General features: G+C 40.0%; 1 protein-coding gene across 3 annotated transcripts in view; it reads right to left on the bottom strand.

Annotated features, from left to right (window-relative positions):
- Nucleotides 1-14,800, bottom strand: part of JAG2 (jagged canonical Notch ligand 2) — a 153,504-nt gene that overhangs the window by 69,482 nt on the left and 69,222 nt on the right. For all 3 annotated transcript variants that reach the window (XM_069082352.1, XM_069082350.1, XM_069082351.1), the window contains exons 3-5: nt 12,854-12,908; nt 3,223-3,474; nt 389-449 (exon numbers count right to left, since the gene is read on the bottom strand). In XM_069082352.1, the coding sequence (XP_068938453.1) occupies nt 389-449; nt 3,223-3,474; nt 12,854-12,908 (368 nt within the window). The remainder of the gene's footprint in view (nt 1-388; nt 450-3,222; nt 3,475-12,853; nt 12,909-14,800) is intronic.

Here is a 14,800-nt window from a genome sequence, read left to right as displayed (position 1 = left end):
AAGAAAGTACCCCATCTTATACCCCATGTTTTCAGTAAAAATTATCACTACAGGAAGGTCCATGAGTGACCATTTTTCCTTTCCAAACATTTGGATGGGGTATAAGCCTTTATCTGCAGAGGCAGTTAAATTACTTAAAGGGATTACACTTAAATTTCGCATTGAGGATATTTAAAAAAAAAGACCTTAAATATGACTAATTTCCTCATCACCTCTGAATTCTTGGACACTTTTGTCTCCCTTCACCTAGTCAACACATCCAAGGACTAGGCTCAATGAGTTCAATTGCTGAATCAAGCAGAAGACATCATTATGAACCTCCAGATCAATGAAGTCAATCCTCCCACAAAGAAAAAGAGAGAGGAAAAGGGCCCCAGCACACACTTACCGGCACTCCCCAGGCACGTTGCATCCCCCGTGGAGTAAATTACATCCTTGTTTACATACAGCTGTGAACACAGAGACACAGGGTTGAAGCAGCAGTTATCAGAGGCCCTCAACAATGCCAGCCCCAAACCTGTCAGAGCCATCAGCTCTGGGCTACATTCCTAACTTCCAAACATAATCACGTCAGAGAAAATCAGAGACGGATGGGACCAAGCCAGAGCCTGTAACCAAGCCATCCATACTTTACCTACTAACAGAAAGTCTGTTTCCAGTTTCAGAGCATGATCAAATGCCAGAACTAAAAAGAACCTTAGAGAACACTAAGTCCAGCCCTTTTATTCTACAAAATAGGGAAAATGGTGGCTGGAGAGGGTGTCTGCCAACAAATTAGTATTAGTCAAGAGGTCAGGACCCAAATTTCCTTGTAATACCCTCCTCCCCTCCCCTCATAACCTCCAGCCTCCCAGTCCAGGCTCTTTTTACTATACCAAGCTATACTTCATGATCTATCCCAGGAAGAGCCAAGTCCAACCCTTCATCTCAACTGGAGTGAAGGAAGAGACACATGGCAACTTAACTGTGGAATGAGATACCAGCTAGGATAGCAGATTTCGTAATCTAGAATTAGGAACTTGTGTCACACGAACCAATAGATAGATATGTACCTGGCCAAATATGCGTGGCTACCTGAGAATCAAAGTTGCTAGTATTAGGAACAAACTATCGTTAACCAGAAAAGACAAGTATGCTTGAACTGGTTTAAAGTCTGCCCCCAAAGATACCTACTGCAGAGAGACAGTACCAATAGTCAAGATTATGGAATTTTAGTAAAAGCTGGACTTTGCATAGGACCTTAAATTTGCAAAGCATTGTACATGTTATTTCTTTTGAGTCAAAAAGGTTCTTGGTTGCATTAGCAGAGTTCCATTGATCAGAATGAGGGAGCTGAGATCAGTCCTGCTGCCTTTTGCCCTGGTCAAACCCCATCTAGAATAATCTGCTCAGGTCCAGACATCACATTTAGGAAAGCACTAACAGGAGTCCAAAGGCACATAAGCATAATGGTAAAAAGCCTGGAGATAATTCCACAGGGTGAATTGATTGAAGGAATTGGGGATGCTTAGACTAGCTAAGACTCTGGGTGCCCATGACAGGTGTCTGTAAGTATTTGAAGGGCTATCACAAAGGAGAAGGATCATGATTTGATATCTCCTTTTCCCTATAGGAAAAAAAAAACTAGAGTGAATAGGAAGAAGTTACAGAGAAGTTTCAGACAAAAGAATTTCAAAATCCCTAACAATAAGTTATCTTTTCATCATCAAAATTTTTTTCCCCATAGCATTGTTTGGATACCTCCTTTCACTCAGTCACATTCTATCCTGTAGACCATAAAGTTCCTTTATAAGAGGAATCACATAAAAACGATAATAACAAATTTTATATGGCACTACCTTTGGCAAAGGACTTTATATATTAACTCACTGGCACTCCAAAACAATCCTATGAAGTGCACATGACAGGCATTATTATATCCATTTTACAGATGAAAAATATTGAGGGCACAGAGTAGTGAAGTGACTTGTTTCTGGTCATGCAACTGGTAAACAGTGGAAGTAGAGTCTGAATCCAGGTCTGTTTCACCCCAAGTCCAACATTTTATGTACTATGCTTCTGTATGGCTGTTCAATGTTGGGTCTCTTAGCTCTCTGCCACACACACTACTAATATTTGTTGAACTGAATTAACTGTTAGAACTTTAAAAAAATGGAATGGACTATCTCACAAGGTGGTGAGTTCCTCATTACTAGCAGAGTATGAGCACCTGCTGGGAATACTGTGTAAAAGATTCCTGCTTGGGTTTGGGTTTGACTAGAGTCCTTTACAGGAAATTCTGGTGAGCTGCCCACATGACATGGGGCTCTTGAAGGAACCACCACCCAGGTCAAAAAGGTTCCAGTTTCCCCCAGAACTAGAAGGGTCCTCCATTTCTCCCACTGAGCCAGAGTTACCTTCTACATACAAAAGGATGCATGGATAACCAGTGGCTCCTACTCAACAAGAATCCTTGAATTACAGTCTTATGGTCATTAGGGACCTACAAGGGCTCTGGACTAATCTCCTTTATTTCCACAACCTCCCTAACAGAAGGTTAATCAGGCATATCCATGCTGGGGAATTTATTACTTTTCAAAACAGCTTAAGTACATGAAAGTTGTAATTATTAGGAAATTCATCTTCATACGAAGCTGAAATCTAAGTCTCTGACTTACTATATCCTCCAAGTTTGGTCTCCTCAGACTAAGTAGAAGGAGTTGGATCTCCATTTAACAGGACAGCCCTTTAAATACTTGAGACGGCAAGCATGTCTGCCCTCACCTTATCTTGTATAATAGAGAAGACAGTATAGTGGAGAAAGCACTAGATTTGGAGTAAAAAAGACCAGTGAAGCTTTGGAAGAGAGAATTCTAAGGTCCTTTCCAGCCCTAAAGCCTGTGACTCATGCCCTCCCTCCTTCCCAGGGCTGTTTTGAAAGCAGATGAGAAAACAAAGGTGGAAGTACTTTATAGGCATAAAGTTCTGAGTGTATACAAGTGGTTCTCACTGTCATTTCCAATTTCCCCAACCTTCCTGTCAGGCTCCTCAGGACATACTTCATTTTATGTATATGATTCTCCTACAATGTTGTATCCAGACCTAAACAGAGTACTCTGGATGGGTTCCGAGGCAGCAAACAACCTAAAATGGATATTATTATGGGGAAGAAGGGTGGAGTTGCAAGTCCCCATGTTCATTCTGTTCCTTTTTCTCCCATTTGAATGTGATGGTTCTTGTTACCTTGCTTACACTCAGGACCCATCCAGCCTTCCATGCAAGCCTTATTGCCATACTGGTCACAGGTGTAGTGGCCCACAAAATCATCCCTTGGCCTGCAGAACTTGTTACAGGTGCTGCTGTAGTAGTTCTCATCACACTGCACACGGATCTTCACCTCCAGGTGGGCCACGTGGCCACTAAAATGTAAGCTCTTCCAGCGATCCTCGGGGTTGATCATTCCTGCATGTGACACTCTTTCAATCAGAAGCCCATCTGCCAGACAAGAGAGGGGGAAAAGGGATAAAGAAGGAAGGAGAGGTAGAACCGGTCATCTTAGAAATACACATGAGGAATCCCTTCACAAATCCAATTCTCCTCTCCTCTCCAGTGTGATCATGAACTCAACTCAACAATTTATATGCATACATGTCAGCTCCTCCAGTGAAATATAAGGTCTTTGGGGGAAGAGGCAATTCATTTTTGTCTCTGTACATAATAGCTAATGCTTATGCAGAACTTTAAAGTTTGCAAACCTTTTTGCAAATATCTAATTTTATTCTCGGAGCAACCCTGAGAAAAAGTGCTATTTTTATCCCCATTTTACAGATGACGAAATTGAAGCAGACAGAGGTTATGTGACTTACCCCTGGTAACATCACTAGTAAATAAAGCTAGATTTTAACTCAAATCTTCCTGACTCCAGATCTAGAGCTCTATACACGGTACCACTTAGCTGCCTCAAGAGGCTGAATAAATGCTTATTGAGTGAAGAAACCTCTATTAAGTGCCTACATCTAGAACCCTATGCTTGACAATGGGAGAAATACAAAGGGAGAGAGGGAAGTCCCTGCTGTCACAGAACTCCCAATCTAAAAGGGAGATAAGACATGGATATAAATAGCCATAATATGGAATAGTGAGTGACAAGCACTCTACTAGAGTATATAAAAAGCACATTAGAGGGGCAGCTAGGTGGTGCAGTGAATAGAGCACCGGCTCTAGAGTCAGGAGGACCTGAGCTCAAATTTGACCTCAGACACTTACCACAAAACTAGTTGTGTGACCCTGGGCAAGTCACTTAACCCCAACTGCCCTACATTTCCCCCCTCCAAAATAAAAGCAAAAAAAAAAAAAAAGCACATTAGAGAAGTGCCAAAGTCCAACATCAAGCTAGGGTAAGAATGGCCATTACTGAATGAAGATCAGAGTGGTCTTCCTGGAAGAGACAGCATGTAAGTGGGACTTTAAAGACAGAACAACAATTCAACAGACAGAGACTGGGGAAGGGTATTCCAAGCAGAAGAAACAACTGGGGATAAGGTACACAAGTGAGCATGCGCATGGTGTGTTCAAATGGTCCAGCATGATGGACATACAGAGTGCATGGAAATAAGCAAAATGAGATGAGGGTAGAAAGGTGGGGTGATATCAGAGCTTGTGGAGGGTCCTGAATGCCAGGCAAAGGACTGAACTTTTCATAGTATATTATCAGGGATCATCAAAGGTTCATAATGGAATAATGATATAATGAGGACTCAACATAAAATTTATTCTGGCAGAAATATGGAGGACAGATTGGAGTGGGAGAGAGAGCATGAAGACCTTTTAGTTCACCTCCTTTCAGAAAGCTATAAAGCCTGGTTCCTAAGTGGATGCTTCCTCCGGAGGTCCAGTGTTTACTGCACAAGAGGAAGGCTTTGTTGTCTAGTGTTTGGCAACAGGCGGGGCAGGAAACCAGGCTGAGGGCAACCCAGAGGAAATATTATGGAACTAGACCAGAGTCAGGAGGAAGTGACTTTTTTCCCCCAAAAAAAGGGTGGAATCCTACTATGCCCACACTAACTCACCCGCTTCTCTCCACTTTCTTGATAAATTTTTACTCATCTTACTCTCCCATTACTTTCATTTCCCAAGATATCCTTCCTCCCTCTCCTATCCAGAAAGCTGTCCCTCATATAACAAAGAATAAAAAAGAAACGGGGAGGGGGACAAAGCAAAATAAAATGAGCCATCACCTCAACTGAGTTTCACAGTATATGTAAACATCCCACACCAACCGTCATCTACACCTTTGTAATGAGAGGGAGAGAAACGTTATTCCTTTTTTGGAGCCAAATCTGATCGATATGATTATGCAGAGATTAGTTTTGGTTTTGTTGTTGTTCTTTTCATGTGGGTTATTGTAGTCATGTGAATACTGATTTCCTGTTTCTGCCTCCACCTGGTATCAATTCACATAAATTTTCCCATGTTCTGTGTTCAACATATTACTTTCCCTATGATGCCACTACATTGTCATGCCACATTGGATTAGCCATTCCCAAATCAATGCCGCTCATTTGTTTCCAATTCTCTGATACTATAAAAAGTGCTGCTTCAAATGTTTTGGTGACGTGTCAGTCACTTTTCATAATTCCAAATTGCATTTCAGAAGGGATGAACCTGTTCACAGATCTACAAGACTGTGTTAGTGTACATGTCTTTCCTCAGCCCCTCTAACACTGAGTATTCCCATCTTTTGATAGCTTTGTAAATTTATGAGGTGTAAAGTTTTAATTTTCAGGAGTGTTTTGTTTGCATTTCTCTTACTAGTGATTTGGAGCAATCCTTCATATGACGGTTTATAGTTTGCATTCTTCTTTTGAGAACTGTTTGGATCCTCTGACTACTTATCAACCGGTAAGTATAGCTCTTGACTCTTTCCACTTTCAAAATCCAATTTATTCGGAGTCAATTTGAGACTGGAAACAAGAAGATGAGAAGAAAAAAAAACCTGTTCTTTTTAGGAGGAACAACAGACAATTGTGAATGTATGTGGCAACTCACCCCAAAATTCTGAGAAGTTGTCAAAATCAATCTCTCCACATGTATTTGGCCTTCTGACCAATACAGCCCTTGAGAAAAGAAGGTATGTTCTCTTTATTTTAGTAACCCAGAGCCAAGCACAGGACCCCGAACATGGTTATTGTTCAATAAATGTTTGTTTTAGCTGAATCAATAAAAAAACAAATCATGTACCAGTTAATGATCTGTATGTTTTCTGAACAGATGTACCTGACTGACTGGTTGGCTTTTCATTTACTAGAAACCTAGGGGTAACATGTATGTATTTATTATGTATATGTGTGTATACCGATGTGTATTTATGTAGCCCCAAGCATTTCCTATCCTAGATGGATTTACCTTCCTTTTCCTTCTCACTGTCCCTGCACTATGCAATTTTATTGTTGTTGGAAATGCTCAGTATAGGTTACAAATTTAATTAACTTGAAATTCTCATTTACTCAACCTAGTATATTTATTAGGCCCACTCGTACTTGAGCAAAACTCACTCTTGACGCCATGACCAGATAACAGAGAAATACAAATCACCACTATAGCCCCAATTCAGTATGCAACATGTATTAAATGTTCATAGGACTTTGAGCTGGACAGAACTTTAGAGAATATCTAATCCAATACCCTCATTTTTCAGGTGAGAAGTAGGCCAAGAGGGTTTAAATGATTTACCCAAACTTACAAAGGTAGGAAATAGCAGAGGTGGAAGTCCTTTAAGGGACATAAGAGAAGGCCTGATAGTAGGTAGGGACATCCCTACTTCTCCCATCAGTCAGTGATCCCCTTATGTAGACATACCCTAGGATTTCCCTAAACTTTTTTTAAATGCTATGAATAGATTATTGTTCATCAAATATAGAAAGAGCATTCTGGAAACAGATGTTTGGAAATGTTTTCATCATCATGTGCTTTTGTTACCAAACACGATAAAAATGTGTCACCTACAAAAATTTTCTCTTCTGCACACTGTATTCTTTTCTTTTGTGTTTATTATTTAAATTTTTTTTTGTTTCAGGGTAAATTTTTTTTTAATTTTACACTTAAAAACAAAATGAGAAAAGGGGAAAAAAACCTCTTTTTCTAAGCTTTTTCATATTCTCAGCCTGCTACCTCTGCAGGGTGTGAAGAATTCCATGAATTTACTCCCTTTAGATAGTGGTAAGAAAATCTTTAATTTATTCTAAATGTACCTCTTCCTAGTTCTAAAAAAGAAACACCTACATAGATATGGGTTGTAGAAATGACTGTGTAAAACTAGTTACGTCCTTTCTTTGGGCCTCAGTTTCCCCATTTGTAATACAGCAAAGGTCTGTTACAATAATTAGCTTATTTTAAACCTAAGAGCAATAGAATCAATCCCCTCTAATGTCTACTTGTTTCCTTATTTTTGGCTTATTTTCGATGAAAAGTTCTCAAGTCAGTCACAATTACTGTAAAACTCTAATTAGGAAAATTCCTAACATTTAGGCAGATGTTGGGCTCTCTGATTGACATTTATATGTCTATTTAATTCCCAGTCTCTTCGCAGTTGAGACAAAAATGGGTTTACTAGAAATCTTTGGGTAATGAAACAGCAGATTATATTATAGTTTCTGTAGATAAACAGGCATGGGGGGTGGGAACTGGGGCAAAGAAGTTGGGTAAAGAGCTGACCTTAGATGCCCATAGAGCCAGTGACTCCCCTTAACATCTCTCTTCTCTGCCACAATTCTGGACTTCCTTTTCTCCTCAAAGGTATGCTGAAATGCCATGCTTGCTTCAATCTCTTCGAATTCAGGTCCTTATAATTTCTTATTGTTGAAATAGCTCCTTCCTTTTATACAAATTGCTTAAGGCATGACCCCAGTCTTTTACACAATGGCTCCGATAGATTCCAAGAGATAAATTAGCCATGTTCACTCTCAGTTCTGATTGTTTAATTCAGTCAAAAGGTATTCTTACGTAAAGTTATTTCTTCTAGTGTGTAGAATAATCAATAGAGCCCCAGTCTTGCAGTGAAATATGAGGGATTTGTATTACTATCCACTAATAGGCTAGGTGATCTTTGGGAAGTTTCTCAACCTTGATTTCTTTTTCTGTAAGATGAGGCTAGGTATCAAGAAATACTGATTCTAGTCCCAGCTCCACTACTAACTTGACATTCAACCCTGAACAATTCATATGATCTCAGTTTAGATTAAATGACTTTCTGAAGTTCCTTTTAGTTCAAAGAATTTGTCTAGTCCTTGGTGTTTAACAAAGGCAATGCAAATGTGATCCCTTCTCCATCATAACCATAAAGTTACAGGCTCTGATTAAGACTCTTTCTAGATCAGAACCTCACTGTCAGGTCACCTTATTACAGAAAGAATCCAATACTGAAATGAGCCACTCAAATAGCAATGATATCCGGACCCCTTCGCTCCCAACCTCAAACCAACAGAAGAGAGTTACAAAATGTCATCACCAAAGGCTTGCTTGGGCAATTGATAGATGTATTTTCTCTCTTGTTCCTCAACCTGAAAGGTCTACACATAACAAATCCAATCCAAAAATTCAGTAAGTGCCTACTATGTTTTGTGAATCATGGAATCTCAAGAATCTGCAAGAATCTCCTCCAATAAAATGGTCATCTATTCTCCAGTTAAGCCACCTTTCCAGGCAGCTGTTTCCATCTGGGGGCAGCTCTTTTAAGAAATTCTTCCTTATTTCAAACAAAAATATATCTTCTTAGAACTTCCAAGCACTGCTCTTCCATTAATTGGTCTGCTCAAATATCTCCAATAACTAATTTACTAGCTATTGAAGATCATTCACCTTTTGCTTTAACATTAGGAGTCTGGAAAGCCCATGGTGAATTTTCACTCCTGAAGGGAGTATTTATAAGAGTCAAGGGTATTTATAAATCTAATAGATATTTAACAGACAGCAACACAATCTTTGAAACTCAGGGAGCACCCTCTGGCCTCCAGCCAGCCCCTAATACCTATGCAGAAATTATCAAAAATAGTTGAATCTGTGCTGCATATGAAAGTTTCCTTTCAAGTCCCTACATCCAGTTAACACCAGCTCTATATATTATGAGACCATCTCTTTGCATTCTCCTTGAGGTCTGTAAGTAAAAAAATAATTGCATTTCCTAATATAGATGTTGGAAGACCTATTTTTGAAAATATTGATCTTTGAAATAGGTAAATTATTCATTTGTAATTCTCTAAGAATTCTAATTTTTTGTCGATATGTTTCCTGTTCCTCTGTAGTTGTTTAGTTTTTCTGAAATATGAAGATCTTGAATCTTGTGATAGTGGGGTGTGGGGTGTTGACATGATAAATAATATAGCCTTTATTACTCATCCCTATTTCTCATGTTTGACTTGAGGAGAAAGTAACCCTCCATTTTAATATTTCCAATTGTCCAGTTGATTTTTGTGTGTACATAAGTAATATATCAAAAGATGTATATCATTTTTAGCTTCCCAGAAAATGTATTTAAAATTTTTCATCTGTTTAATTTATTTCAATTAACATAATTTCTTTAATTTTATTTCCTCATCTATAAGACAAATGAGTTGGACCTATCATCCGGTGACCTTTAACACTGCACTGATGCCTTCCAGCTCCAGTGTTCTGCAACTTTCTGATTCCTGATATATGTGCCCTTGTTTTAGTTATGAAACAAAGATTTTCTCAGTAAATAAATCGATTTTCTGACCACAAACTAATGGCTCTTTCAGGCCATCCATTTAGTAAATTACCTAAATTAGAGGTGCTCATTCCTTGGATTTTGTAATACTGTATTTTGATGAGACAACATGGCAAAGCAGATTATGGCAGAATATTGGACTAAGTAAAGTTTTAGTTCAAATCCTTCCTCTGATGGGCATAATAACAGGTCTATAGTAACTACATCATTAGACTGCTATGAGGCTGAAATCAGATAATGTATATAAAATGCTCTGCAAATTTAAAAACACTATATATGTTGGGGTGGAAGGAAAGGACAGAGCTGTACTTTTGTGAGTATATGGAATATCCAATGAGGAAACCCCCTCTACTAAAACAGATCAGCAACTGCTTCGTAGTTTATAGTTCTAGGAAGTTTCCCGATAGGTTAAGTGATTTGCCCAGTTACAAAACCAGTCTATCAGAGCCCAACCTTGAAACTAAGTCTTTGTGAAACTGAGGTCCACTTTCTGTCTTACTACCTTCCATGTACTCTCTGATCCAGTGACACTGGTCTCCTAGCTGTTTCATAAACAAGACACCCCATTCCATCTTTCTGCTCTGGGCATTTTCTCTAGCTGTCCACCATGCCTGTAATGCCCTTGCTTCTCCACTCCACTTATTTGTCTCCCTTACTTCCTTCAAGTACTAGCTAAAATCTCATCTTCAAGAAGTCTCTCCCAACCTAGCCTAATTCTATTGCCTTCCCTCTGTTAATTATTTCCTATTTATCTGGCATAAACTTTGTTTGTACATATTGGTATCAGTTCATATTTATATAGCACTTTAAAGTTTGCATTTTCCTCCCAACAACCTTGTGGGGTAGATAGTAAAAGAATTATTACCCCCCTTTTACAAATGATAAAACTGAGTTACAGAGAGTTTGTGTGATTTCCCCAAGGTCAGATGGCTAGTAAATGTTGGAGCTAGGATTCCAACCTAGGACTTTTAACTCAAAACCTATCGCTATTTCCATTTGTAGCATTCCCTCCAGAGCTAACCCCAAACTCATGCTCACAGTCTGGGTCTCTGTGTGAGCCAACTGCCTTGAATTCATGAATCTACACTACTAAAACAACAGCTCATGAGCCCTTTTAATAGTTAACCAACAGACAATTAGTTCAAAGCAAAACCATCTTCTGATACGGCATAATAAGAACAGTAGCTATAAAATATTGCTGCCATAAAACTGGGATACGCCTCTACCAACAAACACAATGTAGTAGGAAGAGTTGGCATACACACAGAGTACCTTACTGAAGAGGCAGATGGATAGGAAATACATGTGGTCAAGGCAACCTACATCTCCAGGACTATTGGACCCCCAAATCCTTTCTCTTCCTGTGGTGCCATCACACTACTCACCTTTGGACTCAGCATTTCTAACTGGGTAGATCACTCCAGTTGGACTCTCCACAGCTCCATTTCCAACTGCCAGAGCTAGCTAGCTGTCTCTTTTTGCACACTTGGCTCTCTTCCCTACTGCCAGAGGTTCTACTCCTCAGAGTTGCCTTAAGCTGGTTCTGTTGGGTGCTCTTACTGACAGAGGAGTCCCACTGCAAAGCACCATGGCCAACTGGGATGGAGTTGGGGTGGGGATGGCTAAAGGAGAACAATCTTGCCTTAGCCCTATACCTCTACCGGAGGACAGTGCATAGTAATGAGTGATTCTCCTTTCAAAAGCTGGATTCTTCCTTCGGAGCTCTTTGATGCCAGGATTGTCTCCTCAAAGCTGCTTCCTGTTTCAACTTCCTGCTTCCACTGAAGACTGTGTCTAGATTTTTAAAGGGCCATTAAGGTCTAGGACGTTGGCACTATGCCTTCTAATACCATCAAGTCTGCCTCAGGAACTTAGTCAAACCTCTAAAAGGGGTAATAAAAACTGTCCTCTAATTCCATTAGGTTTCAGTGAAGGACTTCTCCATGTCATGGTCAAGATTTTAATAGTGCTGTAACCTGCCCCCTTACGTTCAGTGATTTTATCAGTTAGGATGATAGGAATTTAACTGATTAGGGGTGTCCTGAATAACCCCCTACTACACTCTCCTCACTTCAGTTAAACATTTGCTATGCCCAGCAAATCAACAGAGGTGCTTTCAGCAGCTATGTTTATAGACCCAATTCTGGCTAGTTCTCTATTAACTTGGGGAAGGTGAAGCATTATCCTTTCAAGTGCCTCCCCTACTGTCTCACTAACAGTTTCTGTTAAGCCTATGTGGCACAGTTCTCAAGCAACTGAAAATCAACAGCCTTCTATGACTCCATGAGGACCAAGGTCTGTCATAGATGATGAGCCTGGAGATTATATTCACCTCCTCCCCATTTACCCCAAATACAGTTATCCAATTCAACCAATGGCAGTTATCACCTATATTGTTGTTTGCAAAGTGTTCCCTTAACTTAAAAAAAATTAAGCAAAGACAAAAAAAAAAAAACTTGCTTCCCCCACCCCCAAAAATCTGGTTCCAACAGAGCTCTCAAAAGCAATAGGAGAACTGAGGTTGATTGGAAGTCATCCCCTAATGCCCTAGGCAACGTCAAGCTTACCCAAGTAGTTTTGTCATTGCATTACTTCACATAGATATTTTCATAGTATGTGCCCCAGGTGAAAAACTATATTTCTTAGAACTGGTGAGAAATAAAACTGTTTTCTGTGAAAATTCCTTTTGGTGTCTATGCCAACAGTAGGGCACCTTAACCTTCTCCAGTTACATACTGTGATTTTATCAGTTGGATGTTAATTAATCATGGGTCTCCTTATCAGCTTCCCTCACAACACTCTATACTATACTTCCAAACAATAATTTAAGTATAGGAACCTCTTGATCCCTTATGTCCTCCAACTACAATCTTGGTCTATACAAGGCACAGCCCTCAACAACTTCATGGTCTATAGCCTCTGACTGTGCTGAGCTGTTGGGAGACAGTAGGTAATCTACTTCCCATCTATCTTGAGAAAGAAAATAACCTCTCACTCCAAAAACAAACTCACCTCTAAGCACTTCCCAAATCCTAGTTCCAGGGTCCAATCCCAGGCCTGTCTCCCTACTCACAACCCCTGACTTCCCACAATCACCCTATCGGGATTATCTCCTACTTCGGATATACTCACCATTTTGAGTGCCATTATCCCAGTCCCAGGCCTCCACTATCAGGGTGAATGATCGCTAGAAACAAAGAGAGAGAACTAGTTAAATGTGGCTGGTTAAGCTTAGACCCCAAAGATTGACAACCCTTTAATTTCTACTCCATTCTGTCCAAACAACTGATTTCTGACCATGTACTATGGGCAGGGACCTCAGCTGGGGAACATGGAGGTTACATGTGATATATGAAAAAGTGCTCTGGATTTGGATTTAAAAGACTTGGATCCAATCACTCACTGTAATTCAAGAATCACAGGTCCCCCACAAGATGTGACCTAGCACAAATCACTTTTTCTCTTTGGGTCTTAGATTCCATCTCTGTAAAATGGGAATACTTGTGCTATACATCTTATAAGATTCTTATGAAGAAAATACTTTTGAAACCTTACTGAATCACTTACTACTTACTGACATAATTATTATTTTACATAATTACTATTGTGGAAATGAGTTCTCATTATTCTTAGAGTTCATAATCTAGGAAGAGAAAAAGAGAATTATGATATAAAGCAGAGTTTGAGAAAAGACATGAAAGAATGCTCCATTAGTGCTTGTAACTACTGTAGGGAATAATAAAGGATGGCTTCATGGAGAAGACAGCTTTTGAGATATACTTTGGAAGATGGTTAGGACTTTGACAGATGGGGAATGGAGCAATGTTAGGCAGAGGAAACAGTATGTACAAGGGTATGAAACTAGAAGGAAACAGGACAGATACAGGGGTGACAAGCCATCCAGTTTGGCTGAGCCAGAATGTAACAGGAGATGAGGTCAGTGACGCAGGGCAAGATTGTGGAGGGCATCAAATGCCAGGATCCCCTAGAGGGAGGAGAACCAGCAGAGATTTGTAAGTAGATGACTAACATGGTCTTCTATAGCTCAAAATCTTACAAAATGCTTTCCTCACAAGAGTTCTTGTAGTATTATCCTCATTTTACAGCCTTTGCATCAGCTGTCCCCCACATCTGCCATCTATCCCATCTTCACCTCCACCTTACAGAATATCTCTTCTTTTGAGGTGCAGCTCAAGTACTACCTTTTATAAGCAGTCATTCTGGATCGCTTCAATTGCTACTGCCCTCCCTCTCAAACTGCCTTGTATTTATTCTCACTTGTACATGTAGAAAGCAAAGGCTCACTTCTTCATGTGAGACAGGGATGGGGATAGTGAGGGGGAGGAGAGTGGCAGAAAGCACTTGAGAGATATGAGATGAAGAGGTCCAACTCTTGGCAAATGGCTATTTTTTTTTTCAGTGAAAAGCAAGGTTCTCAGTGGAGAGGGTGTGGGAAATTTGAGGAGGGATGAAAAGGTAAGGAAAAAAAATCACTTCAGTGGGTGGGATAGTGAGTCAACTACAAAAGGTGGCTTTTGGCCATAGTGACTTGGTTTCCTGGTCATAAAGAGCATAATAAGGTATGCCCACATAGAGTTGGGTCCTTCAGACTTGGCATTTCCATATGAAAGGAGAAGATAAACATGGGACGTCTGCCCAAGCTAAGTGCTGGAGTATCTTTTTTGAATATCCTTTCTATGCTATGGCTAAATAAACTTTAAGCAACCTTACAAATGTTTTATTTTATTCCAGCATCGAACCTGAATAGATCCCAGCCTAAGTCATGCCCACTCCTAACACCTGGCAGTCAAAAACTGGGATAAGATGGCCTTGTGGTTCCCATTGTGACTGATGGCTGTTCCAGATATGTAGTATCACACCTTTGAAGGGGTGATAAAATGGTTAGATACAGAGCCCTGTGGCAAGGGCTCTTCTGGTGAAGTATGGAGAATTCTTTCAATGTAAGAGAGCAGGCCCCCATCAATGCAATGATTGGCTCAGTGGATCTGAGGCAAGGCTGCCAGGGAGCGAAGAGAAAGTGTTAGCTATAGCTGACCATCCTGAAGAAGTTAAATTGCC

The sequence above is a fragment of the Petaurus breviceps genome, unplaced genomic scaffold (genome assembly GCF_028583685.1).
Source record: "Petaurus breviceps papuanus isolate PSGF00001 unplaced genomic scaffold, PetGlider_PUasm1.0 164, whole genome shotgun sequence".
Taxonomy (NCBI): domain Eukaryota; kingdom Metazoa; phylum Chordata; class Mammalia; order Diprotodontia; family Petauridae; genus Petaurus; species Petaurus breviceps.
This window is presented reverse-complemented; position numbering and strand designations above follow the sequence as displayed.